Source organism: Eleutherodactylus coqui, chromosome 2, assembly GCF_035609145.1.
Source record: "Eleutherodactylus coqui strain aEleCoq1 chromosome 2, aEleCoq1.hap1, whole genome shotgun sequence".
In the NCBI taxonomy this organism is placed as follows: Eukaryota; Metazoa; Chordata; class Amphibia; order Anura; family Eleutherodactylidae; genus Eleutherodactylus; species Eleutherodactylus coqui.
Window position 1 is genome coordinate 304,719,005 of NC_089838.1, and position 13,054 is coordinate 304,732,058.

Consider the following 13,054-nt stretch of genomic DNA (forward strand, 5'->3'; position numbering starts at 1 on the left):
GCTGTGGGTCCACAGAGAATTATAAATGCATCTGTTTCCACTTCTAAAGAACCCCAGTTAGACGGGGGCATGCAGTGTGGGCCGAAGCCCACCTGCATTAAGCACAACATTACTACCTCAGCTGTGTTGGGCAATGCAATGGGATATTTTTATGTACCGCCGGTGGGTTCCAGGGAGCCACCCATGCTGTCGGTCCACAGGGACTTGTAAATGCATCTGTTTCCACTTCTAAAGAACCCCAGTCAGACTGGGGCATGCAGTGTGGGCCGAAGCCCACCTGCATTAAGCACAACATTACTACCTCAGCTGTGTTGGGCAATGCAATGGGATATTTTTATGTACCGCCAGTGGCTTCCTGGCACCCACCCATGTTGTGGGTCCACAGGGACTTCACAATAGGGAGTTGTACCTGCCTGTGTCTATGAATTAAAAACCGCGGTCTGACTGGGGCATGCAGACACCTTGACAGAATGAATAGTGTGTGGCACATAGGTTCCCCATTGCTATGCCCACGTGTGTAGCTCCTGATGGCGGTGGCACAGGATTATATTTCTCATTGCTTCTGTACAGCATTGTGGGCTATCGCCCCGCTCCTTTTAAAGAGGGTCGCTGCCTAGCCGTGCCAACCCTCTGCAGTGTGTGCCTGCGGTTCCTCATCATGGCAGACGCACTTATAAATAGACATGAGGGTGGTGTGGCATGAGGGCAGCTGAAGGTTGCGCAGGGACACTTTGGTGTGCGCTGTGGGGGGGGGGGTTGGGCAGCATGTAACCCAGGAGAAGTGGCAGCGGAGTGTCATGCAGGCAGTGATTGTGCTTTGTTGGAGGTAGTGTGGTGCTTAGCTAAGGTATGCATTGCTAATGAGGGCTTTTCAGAAGTAAAAGTTGTTGGAAGGGGGGGGGGGGCTCCACTCTTGCCGCTATTGTGGCTTAATAGTTGGACCTGTGAACTTGAGATGCAGCCCAACATGTAGCCCCTCGCCTGCCCTATCCGTTGCTGTGTCGTTCCCATCACTTTCTTGAATTGCCCAGATTTTCACACATGAAAACCTTAGCGAGCATCGGCGAAATACAAAAATGCTCGGGTCGCCCATTGACTTCAATGGGGTTCGTTACTTGAAACGAACCCTCGAGCATCGCGATAATTTCGTCCCGAGTAACGAGCACCCGAGCATTTTGGTGCTCGCTCATCTCTAACTACTACCCTTTACTTTAAGAAGGGCGTATCCCTGACTAGTTATATAAATATATATATAGTCTATATAAAATAGCCATTTTGCTATTTTATTTCCCAAGGCGCAGTTAAAGGGGATCTTTGTAACAAAGGGCTATAACACTTTTCCTGTCTACAGGATTCCGTAATCATACACACCCAAATTAAGAGGACAAAGTACAGTAGTAAGCTTAGCAGCGCTCTAGTATATGCTGAAGGAAATCATTATAAAACATAAAACATGGGACGCAACATTCTCACCCGCCAAAATGACATACCAGATCCCTTTTACAGGTTCTTTGAAAATTAGGCTTTAAAGGAGATAAAAACACTTATCCACTTCGCTCCGGACGGAAAGAGGAGAATTTCAGAAACGCACAAATTGTATGGTAAGATAAAAAATCTCTTACCTTTTTACAGCGCTGTTTTTAAATCTGTGGTTTCCTGGTATCCTCGCTCCTCCTCTGCTAGGTCCGGGGTCCAAGGAGAAAGATTTTGTGCCTTGATAGGGTTTCGGCACCAAGTTTGTTAGGGAAAAACTCCCTTTTAGTATGTCATTCGGCGTCCAAATTAAAAGTAAAATAAGTAAGTCTGCAGACTTGAAAAACCGTCAGTATATACGGGTATATCAATTGATATAGAGAGCACGTTAGCCTATGTGTACCAAATCAGCTCTAATATATTGCTCATTGCAAGCCCTTTTTTATAGACATGTCACATATTTAAAATGACGTTGATTCTGAGCCAAACATAACATATTTTGTTTACATCATTCAATAATTTGCCACATGTTTAATCAAAGTCCATTCGTGATACCTAAAATTTTCCATTCTTCAGCGGTTCTGATATTTCCTTATACATGTTTAAACATTTAACATTTCATAATGATTCAGCATAATTGTTTATTAGTGTGTTTTTACTTTTTATGACTTTATTTTGAGGTAAGTATATTGCTTATACCTATCAATTTCTATTACTTTATCTGTTATCTTTCTGTAGCTCTCTCTCTTATCAATTTATATCTGTATTTCACCTATCTGACTAGTCACCAGTTATGGTTTATTGCTAGTTAAGTCAAGCTGACATTCTAGCAAAGCCTAGGGTTCATACATGATGATTCCAATACAAGAAATGATTTATCTGAAACAGTAGAATCTAAAATAATATCACAAAAGCTGGGATCCTGGGTAATTTCCCCCACAAGGGGGAAGAGAGAGCTGGGCACACTGTAGAGGGTACCCATGCTACTTGCCTCCAATCTATTCAGCGTGTATGGGCTGTAGAGGAGGTCATCTTCCTAGGGAGGACAGTGATGTTTTGCATACTGGTACCCTGGGACACATGGCTGACTTCATGTTAGGCTGCCTTTCTCGTGACCCTCGCGTTAGACGCATTCTGACCAACAAGGATTACTGGGTGTACACCCTTCTCGACCCACGGTATGCAGAGAACCTTTCCACTCTCATTACCGAAGAGGAAAGGGGTACGAGAGTGATGCAATACCACAGGGCCCTGGTGGAAAAAGTGATGCTAAAGTTCCCATCTGACAGCGCTTGTGGCAGAAGACGCAGTTCAGAGGGCCAAGTAGAAGGGGAGGTGCGGGGATCAGGCAGCATGTTCAGCGCAGGCAGGGGAACACTCTCCAAGGCCTTTGCCAGCTTTATGGCTCCCCAGCAAGACTGTCTCACCACTCCCCAGTCAAGGCTGAGTCCGAGGGAGCACTGTAAAAAGATGGTGAGGGAGTACATAGCCGATCGTACCACTGTCCTCCGTGATGCCTCTGTTCCATACAACTATTGGGTGTCAAAGCTGGACACGTGGCATGAACTTGCGCTGTACGCCCTGGAGGTGCTGGCCTGCACTAGCGTCTTGTCAGAGAGATTGTTTAGTGCAGCTGAGGGAATCATCACGGAAAAGTGTACCCGCCTGTCAACTGCCGACATGCTTACACTCATAAAGATGAACAAAGACTGGATTTCCCCAGACTTCTCTTCTCCACCGGCGGAGAGCAGCGGAACCTAATGATTCTTTTCGCTGCAACCGGAGAAAAAAGCATTCCCTATCACCGGAAAAAAAGGGGAAATTAGCTTTGTCAATCACTCTCGAATATTATTACTCCTCCTCCTCCTCCTTCTCCTGCTCCTAAAACAGCATGTCATCAATCTGAACTGCCAATTTTTCTGCGGCCCGAAAGGCTTTGCTTATAATTTTTTTACAATTTTTCAGAGTTTCAAAGTATTGTATTGATACTTTAACAGAAACCAATTTTTTCACAGGGCTGCCTCCAGGCTCTATTACAAATTAAGCAACAGCGAGCTGTATCTTTAAAAGATGTTTATGGGTTTCACCTGCCCTCGCGGTTGAGCAATTTTTCAGGGGTACGCTTGTACTCTTGGTACACTAATTTTTCTGGCCCTTGCCTATGCTGTTATCTAACTAATTTTTCCAGCCTTCGCCTACACGCATGGTACACCAATGTTTCAGGGGTTCGCCTAAACTCTTGCGACGGAAATGTTACATGGGGTCTGCCTATACTTCTGCTACAGGAATGTTACTGGGGTCTGCCTATACCTTTGCTACAGGAATGTTACTGGGGTCTACCTATACTTCTGCTACAGAAATGTTACAGGGGTCTGCCTATACTATTGGTGCAGAAATGTTACTGTAGTCTGCCAATACCTTTGCTACAGGAATGTTACAGTATTGCACAAAGACTTCCCATCGCTGTGTTTTACATATCTGGCACAAATGCACTGACTGACTAGGGCTGAAATGTGGGCCGAGGCCTAGGTCCTTGGCGGGGTAAAACTCTCCCATGTTAGGGCACTCTGATTGCTTCCTGTGTAATACCATCCTTGTGCACTGACAGCATAGGCGAGCCCAAGGAACTCAAAGACTTCCCCTTGTGGTGTTGAGCTGTCTGCTACCTACACAGAATGAATTGTGTGGGGACACATGGATTTCCCATTGCTATGCAACTCAAGACACCTTGGGTCACACAAGGTGGAGGTTGGGACAGAGCCTGACCCTGCGCACGCTCACATGCTTCCCACACAGACTATAGCGGGTCCTGGTCATGGTTTCTTGGCGTTGTTATGTCACCTCCTCCTCCTGCTTAGGGTCAGAGGATCAGCAATGGGCAACAGGTATTTTCTGTCGTGTTACCACAGTCATCTGAGACTCTGGTTTGGGCCAAACTAAAGGAGCGTTACTGCATTAATGAGACTTCACAGATGTACTAGGATCGGAATCCTCTTTTGCTGAGGGTGTAGGCAGAGGCCGTAGTCCTGGGGAAAATGCAACTGCGCCAGGTTTGGCCCGTGGAACTTCTTATTGGTTCATCCAGTCTTCGGAGCGATTAAAGCAACCACAACTAATTAAATGAGATGTTCACAGCTGTACTAGCATCAGAGTTTGCTTTATGCCCACGATTGCTGAGGGTGTGTGCAGAGGCCCAGGTCCTCGGCGGAGTGAAAGTCTGCCATGTTTGGACACTGTAATTGCTTCATGTTTAATACTTTACTTGGGTTCCTTTGGCTCGCCTATGCTGTGAGTGCACAAAGACTTCCCATAGCGGTGTTTTACCTGTCTGACACAAATACATTGACTGACTAGGGCAGAAAAGTAGGCCGAGGCCCTTAGCAGGGTGAAACTCTGCCATGTTTGGGCACTCTGATTTCCTTATGTGTAATACCATGCTTGAGTTCCTTGGAATCGCCTAAGCTGTGAGTGCACAAAGACTTCCCATTGCGTTGCTTTACCTGTCTGGCACAAACACACTGACTGACTAGGGCAGAAATGTAGGCTGAGACCCTTAGCAGGGTGAAACTCTGCCATGTTTGGGCACTCTGATTTCCTTATGTGTAATACCATGCTTGAGTTCCTTGGAATCGCCTAAGCTGTGAGTGCACAAAGACTTCCCATTGCGTTGCTTTACCCGTCTGGCACAAATACACTAACTGACTAGGTAGAAAGGTGGGCCGAGGTCCCTGGCGGGGTGAAACTCTGCCATGTTTGGACGCTCTGATTTCTTCCTGTGTAATACCATCTTTGTGCACCAACAGCATAGGCAAGCCCAAGGAACTCAAAGACTTTTCATTGCGGTGTTAAGCTATCTAACACCTACACAGAATGAATTGTGTGGGGACACATGGATTTCCCATTGCTATGTAACTCATGGCACCTTGGGTCACACAACGTGGAGGCTGGGCCCGTGTCTGACCTTGGGCCCGCTCACGTGCTTCCCATACAGAGTATTGTTACATTGTGGAGATGTGTAGAAGTGCTGGGCTGGCCCCTTTATGCCCCCGTTTGCGGCTCCTGACAATTTTGTGATGGAGTTGGCACGGGATTGGAATGATGATCGTACGTCAATTTATCATCAATTCTCAACAGCTCTCGAAACGAGCTCTTGAGTATTACGGAAAGTTCAACTTGAGCAACGAGCACCCGAGAGAGATTCAATTTCATAGAATTAGGTATATGCTCAAAAAATACATGTATGCAAAATCATATATCAGCAAACAAATAATCATTTAAAATAACACATCAAGCATGCAAAGCATTAAATCTATGCATATGAGCAGCAGTACATAATGTATAAAGCCTACCTTCACCCCACCATGTGTTTCATTCCAAGCTACCCAAGAGGTACAATTCATAAATGAAATGGCTGTTCTTAAATAGCAGTTCATTAGGTCACATGATTGCATGAAGAAAGAGGATGAAGAATAGAATTTGCAGCCACTACAGGAGCATTACCAGTAAGCTGCACTTACAGTCATCATCAGTCATTATCTCCACAATTTCTTATGTAACCAGACTGCTTGGTAGATTTCTTATGTACATTCCTCATACTCGGAAACCTGCCACCACAACACATTAGAGCAACCTGCAATCCCACCTCTTCAGAAAAGGTTATAGCCTACAATAACTCTGTAGCCAATGCAATTCCTCTTACCTCTTTCTCTCATGGACTGTGAGCGTTCATGGGCATGACCTTCTGTCCTCATTTACAGGTTGTCATTCAGTAAGCTTGGTTTATTATTAGGGATTAGCGAGTATACTCGCTAAGGCACTACTCGCTCAAGTAATGAGCCTTAGCCGAGTATCTCCCCGCTCGTCCCTAAAGATTCAGGGGCCGGCAGGGGGCGGGGAGCTGCAGGGCAGAGCGGGGAGGAACAGAGGGGAGATCTCTCTCTCCCTCTCTCCCACCCGCTCTCCCCTGCTCCCCGCCGCAACTCACCTGTCAGCTGCGGCGGTCCCCGAATCTTTAGGGACGAGCAGGGAGATACTCGGCTAAGGCACATTACTCGAGCGAGTAGTGCTTTAGCGAGTATACTCGCTCATCCCTATTTATTATTCTTCTATTAATGTTTATCCCCCAGTATTTCAAATGTACAGGCCCTTTGACATGGGATAAGTGTCGAGAGCCTAAGCTTTCACCCAGGAAAAATAATATAATAAATCATTGTAAAAAGGCCCTGAATCAGGTCCATAATTTTAGCATCATTAGTAGAAAGCTCCCTACTGTGCATAATCTGTCTTCCTTTCTTTTATCACAGTTACTCAAAATGAATGATTGTGAAAACATTACAGTGACTGAATTCTCCCTGACCCCATTCTCCATTTCCAGAACAAATGAGGTTTTTATATTTATTGGGTTTTTATCCATGTATCTGCTGGCAGTGGTGGGGAATCTGATTATCATTGTCCTGATCTGTGCTGTACCCCAACTTCACACTCCCATGTATTTCTTCTTATGTAATCTTTCTTCTGTTGATGCCATCTATGTCTCTGCTATTCTCCCAAAGATGTTGTCCATTATTATCACAGAAGACAAGACAATCTCTTACTATCGCTGCTTCACTCAGCTGTCCTTCATATTCTGTGCTCATGCTGAGAATTATATCCTGGCCTGTATGGCTTATGATCGCTATGTGGCGGTTTGTTCTCCCTTACATTATTCTTTGATCATGACAAGGAAAGTTTGTTTTATTATTGTGATTTTCTACATAATTTTATATTATGTGAATTCCCTAGTGTTAACCTTATCTATCTCCATTATCATTTTGCTATTCTCAGAAGCTCAACCATTTCTTTTGTGAGGTAATACCAGTAATGGAACTCTCTTCTAGTGACATTAAAAGGATGAAAATGATCATCTCGATGGAAGATATTTGTGTGTTAGCATGTTTGATGTTTATTTTGGTCTCGTATGTAAGAATTATCTCCACTCTTGTAAAGATTCGTTCCTCTAGTGGGCAGGTTAAGGCTTTTTCTAGCTGCTCATCGCACATCATTACTGTCTTATTATTCTATGGACCAAGTATCTTCATGTACTTGAAACCTGAATCTGAAGATTCTAAGGAACAGGACAAAATTCTTTCAATTATTTATGTGGCCGTGGTCCCAATGTTAAACCCATTTGTATATAGCCTGAGGAACAAAGATGTTCTGGAAGCTGCTAGAAAAATGGCGAAAGTAATATTAAACAAGAATAAACTTTGAAAAACATTAAGAATAAACATGTTTTGGTTTGATATAATTCAGAAACAGTATGATCTAAAATTTTCTAAAATGTAATGAAAAATTAAAAACTCAATGACCATTATGTTAGAGAAGGAAGGGATTGAACATTATACTAAGGTCAATGAAAGAGGATGGTGCTATCTCATGAAGATAACCATGTTTAACAGAAAGACATTTATGTTGATTAATTGATTGCCGGGGGTATAATGTGTCCTGCAGTGGCCACAGGAGGGGAAATATGGCATTGCATGGAGGTTATTTAAATGAATAGCTGTCAATTAAATGCAATAACAGGCCTGGTCGACCAGAGTGAAAGAAACTCTCTATTCCTGATCATACAGGAGAATCCTTACTGATGTTTTTACATGGTTTGCATACCAAGTGTAGTGTCTGAAGCTTAATGTGTCCAGGCCATGAAGACCAGTGGTGCCCCAATATTAGTGACAATTGATTTCCTAGGTTCCACGCCTGATTTACAATTGTTATCACGCTAGAAAACAAAAAACAAAAAAAACATGAAAGGGACCAAGCAATTGTGGCATAAGATATATGAATTTGGTAGTAGGCAAAATTTCTGCACATACACTGTAAAATAAAATATTTGTTTGCTTGCTGACAGCTGTTGTAGATATTCCGTAATTTTCACACAATGACTTGCAGGCCTCTCCAGCACTGCACGTGCTAAATAGATCTACCCTCTTTTACTAAGTGGGCTAAGTGGATGCTCTCAAGCAGCTCAGACATTACTTAAGAGGGAAACCACCACATAGGCAATTCAAATAGCCTAATAGCCCCTCCAAAGATGTGCAGTAATAAGATCTACTGAAGATGAGGTCTGTGTGTTCAGGATGGATCATACACTGTACTGTGCCAAAGCCTGCTTTTCTTGTTTAGGGCTCATTCACATGGGTAAATGATATGTTTGGTCGGCCGTGTAACGCAACCAAAAATTCTGTGAATGGGCCCACAAATCTGCTATTTGTGCGCCCATTCAGATGGCCTGGGTTCAGCGCGTATACTCCAAGCCCGGATTGCCATTGGGCGGGGGGAAACAATTCACCCCTGCCAAACTGCCTTCCCCTTTCCTTTGCTGGCTCTTGGCATTAAAAGGGGGTGGGATGGGGCGGGAGCTAGTGTGCTCCCCTCTCTGCCCCTTGTCAGCTGCCAGCAATAGGATGGGGCAGGATAGGGTGGGTGCTTGACAACTAGCTCCCAACCCAACCCCTACCCCTCTCATTGCAAACTGCTGGCAGAGGGCAGAGAAAAGGAGTGAAGGGGGTGGGAGTTTAGCAGACATTCTACTAAACTCCCACCTCCCTTCACCGGCAGCTACCATAGGCCCTCATGGAAGTATATGGGAGCCATCGCCGTATTCCAGACAGAAGATAGTTCCTGAACTATCTTTCTTGGCTGACGTAAATATTCCCGGCCAAAATGCGTTCCTTTGTGCTATTTTGACCAGATAGGTGCTTTTACTTTGTGATAATACGCCCATCTCAACCGATGCATTGTAAATAGAGATGAGCGAGCACCAAAATGCCTGAGTGCTCGTTACTCGAGTCGAACTTCCTGCGATACTCGAGGGTTCGTTTCGAGTAACGATCCCCATTAAAGTCAATGGGCGACTCGAGCATTTTTGGATACCGCTGATGCTCGCTAAGGTTTTCATTTGTGAAAATCTGGGAAATTCAAGAAAGTGAAGGGAACGACACAGAAACGGATAGGGCAGGCGAGGGGCTACACGTTGGGCTGCATCTCAAGTTCCCAGGTCCCACTATTAAGCCACAATAGCGGCAAGAGTGCCCCCCCCCCCCCCCCCGCACTGTCAGCATAAAGATCGTTCTTCTCTGCCACAGCTATAACAGCTGTGGCAGAGAAGAACAATGTTAGCCCATTGAATTCAATGGAGCCGGCAATACAGCCGGCTCCATTGAAAGCAATGGGCTGCCGGCGAGCGCGGGATGAATTTTCGGGAAGGGCTTAAAAATATAAGCCCTTACCTGAAAATCATCCTAAAATGTGTAAAAATAAAAAAAAAGTATACTCACCTTTCCGCTGAAGCCGGAGTTCAGCCGCGTCTGGCCCGCAGTTCTCCTAAACTGCTCTCTGTAGTATTCAGCAGCCGGGGATTTAAAATCCCCGCCTGCTGAATGAGCTGCCTCTGATTGGTCACAGCCTCACCAATCAGAGGCAGCTCTCACTCACACCCATTCATGAATTCATGAATGGGTGTGAGTGAGAGCTGCTCCTGATTGGTCCCTGCGCTGAGCCAATCAGAGGCAGCACTCACCCATTCATGAATTCATGAATGGATGTGAGTGAGAGCTGCCTCTGATTGGTGAGGCTGTGACCAATTAGAGGCAGCTCATTCAGCAGGCAGGGATTTTAAATCCCCGGCTGCTGAATACTAGAGAGAGCAGTTCAGGAGAACTGCCGCCGGCCGCGGCTCAACTCCGTCTGCCGGGACAAGGTGAGTATATATATTTTTTTTATTTTTACACATTTCTGGATGAATTGCAGGGAAGGGCTTATATATTTATCCCGAGACAATTCATCCCGCGATCGCCAGCAGTGCATTGCTTTCAATGGAGCCGGCTGTATTGTCGGCTCCATTGAATTCAATGCGCTGGAAAGCTCTGGCCTGTTTCTATTGAAACGCGGCTAGGAGCAGTATTTTCTGGCGATTTTTCGGCCCCGGTCAGGCGATTTGCAGATGCACATCCGTCATGCGATCCGCAAATCGCGGGAAAAAACGCCCGTGTGACTAAGGCCTAAGACTGTAAAGTTTAAAGCAAAGCTTTTCTATCTCTAATAAAATCTCATCAGAAAAATGTTATTCTTAACTTTCAGGTATTTAATGTTCTTCAGGAGAACATCTATCTTCTTCAATCTATGTCTTTTTCAAATGCTGTTTTTTTTAATGGCCTCTCATAGAGCCTCGAAATGAATGTGATCAATGTTTTATCAACATCATTTATAATGAAGTATTAGAGTAAATTATTCCCCAAGAGTTTTCTGTATTTCTTCTGAGAAATTTATATAGCTGAGAAGGTGATTATTAGTGCAAACAAACTATTTACTATATGATATGCTTCTGGGGTCCAAATTCATTTAGAGGATTAACCGAGCTTGTGAAATAACTTTCAAGCAGAACACACAGGACGTGACCAAAAGTTATATGTTTATTGATTAACAGTAAACAGTTTTTATAGAGGCACATGCTTTGATTACTGTAATTCAAATCTATTTGAATTCAATTCATTTATTACCATTGGTTGATGAAACGTAAACACAATGCGAATATGCAAGACAAGGAATTTAAAATCTAAAATGCCAGGGAAATGCAGTGCAGGCACAGAAGAATTATATGTGATTAACTTAGAACACAAAAGTACAGTAATTCTAAATAATAATTTTATTAGAGAGAATATTTTGTACTATATGCGAACAGATAGGAACATATCATCTTGACCCGCCAAACAGCCTGAATGCTGCATAACTATCTGCGGCAGCTTTGGCCTCAGTTCCTCATTCAAGGCTTTTAGAGTAACTGTTTAATATCTATAATCCTCAAGAAAGAGGACAAATGAATATCATGAAAAGAGACATAGAAGATGGTTATCCAAATACAGATTCCCTCCAAATACACCGCATTCCACACAATTTACACTGACTCTGACATTATGGTCATTGTGCTTTTAGTGTTGCATTTCAATTCTGCAATTTTTCAGAATAATGTTTGGCTCATTTGTTCTAAAAGGTATGATTTTATTCCACATAACTCTGGCTGTGTTTCTAGCAGCTCCCAGAACATCTTTGTTTCTCAGACTATACACAAATGGGTTTAACATTGGGACCACGGCCACATAAAGCATTGAGAGAATTTTGTCTTGTTCCTTAGAATCCTCAGATTCAGGTTTCAAGTACATGAAGATACTCGGCCCGTAGAATAATAAAGCTGTAATGATGTGCGATGAGCAGCTAGAAAAAGCCTTAAGCTGTCCACTAGAGGAACGAATCTTTACAACTGTGGAGATAATTCTTACATATGACATCAAAATAAAAATCAAACTAAAAACTACCAAACAGATGTCTTCAGTTGAGATGATTGCTTTTATAGTCTCAGTATCACTAGAAGAAAGTTCCATCAGTAGTATTACATCACAAAAGATATGGTTGATTTCATGAGAGTAACAGAATGATAATGTTGATATCAGTAAAGTTAGCATTATTGAATTTACAACACAGAAAATCATGCTGGAAGTAGCTATAATAAAACAAACTTTCCTTGTCATGATCAAAGAATAATGTAGAGGAGAACAAACCGCCACATAGCGATCATAGGCCATACAAGTCAGAATGTTATTCTCAGCAGTCGCACAGAGTATGAAGAAAGACAGCTGAGTTATGCAGCCATAGTAGGAGAATGTTTTGTTCTCTGTTATAATGATGGATAACATCTTTGGGAGAATAGCCGAAACATAAATGGCATCAACAGAAGACAGATTACACAAGAAAAAGTACATGGGAGTGTGGAGTTGGGGTACAGCGCACACAAGGACAATGATAATCAGATTTCCCACCACAGCTAATAGATACATGAATAAAAACCCAGAAAATATAAACATGTCATTTATTCTGGAGGTGAAAAATGGCGTCAGGTAGAATTCAGTCACTGTAATGTTTTCACAGCCATTCATCTTGAATATCTGTACTAAAAGGAAGGATAACTGAGTTTTACTGTGCCTATGGTAGGGAACTTTCTATCGATGATGTTTGAATGATGGTCTGAAAATTCTGCATTTCTTCTAACACAGAGCCATACATGATCGTTAATGATTAGAGATGAGCGAGCACCAAAATGCTCAGGTGCTCTTTACTCAAGCCGAGCCTTTTGTATTGCTCGAGAGCTTGGCTCCAGTACCAAACCCCATTGAAGTCAATGGAAGACTCGAGCATTTTTCAAGGTGCCCCTTGCTCTACATTGTTTTCAATTAAGCCACGGCTGCTGCTGGCGGCTCCATTGAAAACAATGGTCTGCTGGTACCCCTGAATTGTTTTTCATGGAAGAGCTTTACATATAAGCTGATGTATCTGATGAAGGCCTAAACTGCTGTAAGGCCGAAACGCGTCAAATAAATTGTGGAACCTTTTCTGCTGTCGCCGATGGTAATTTGCTATGCTTGCTGGGACTGGGGGCGTCTATACAAGGACACCTCCGTGAAGTAAGTCCGCCATTTTCTATACTTTCACTTATTATCCTGTCAATTGTACCCATTCTGCGAGCGCTGAGGATCTTTTCTTCTCTTTT

General features: G+C 43.5%; 1 protein-coding gene and 1 pseudogene across 1 annotated transcript; one reads left to right on the forward strand and one right to left on the reverse strand.

Annotated features, from left to right (window-relative positions):
* Positions 1–6,785: 6,785 nt before the first annotated feature.
* Positions 6,786–7,722, forward strand: LOC136610244 (olfactory receptor 5AR1-like; annotated as a pseudogene).
* A 3,719-nt stretch (positions 7,723–11,441) lies between these two features.
* LOC136610245 (olfactory receptor 1G1-like) lies at positions 11,442–12,443 on the reverse strand. Its single transcript, XM_066589481.1, has one exon. The coding sequence runs from the start codon at positions 12,441–12,443 to the stop codon at positions 11,442–11,444; it is 1,002 nt and encodes a 333-aa protein (XP_066445578.1).
* Positions 12,444–13,054: the final 611 nt, after the last annotated feature.

Coding starts and splice junctions, on each gene's coding strand:
- LOC136610245 (XM_066589481.1), bottom strand. CDS start 12,443: ATGAATGGCTGTGAAAACATTACAGTGACTGAATTCTACCTGACGCCA.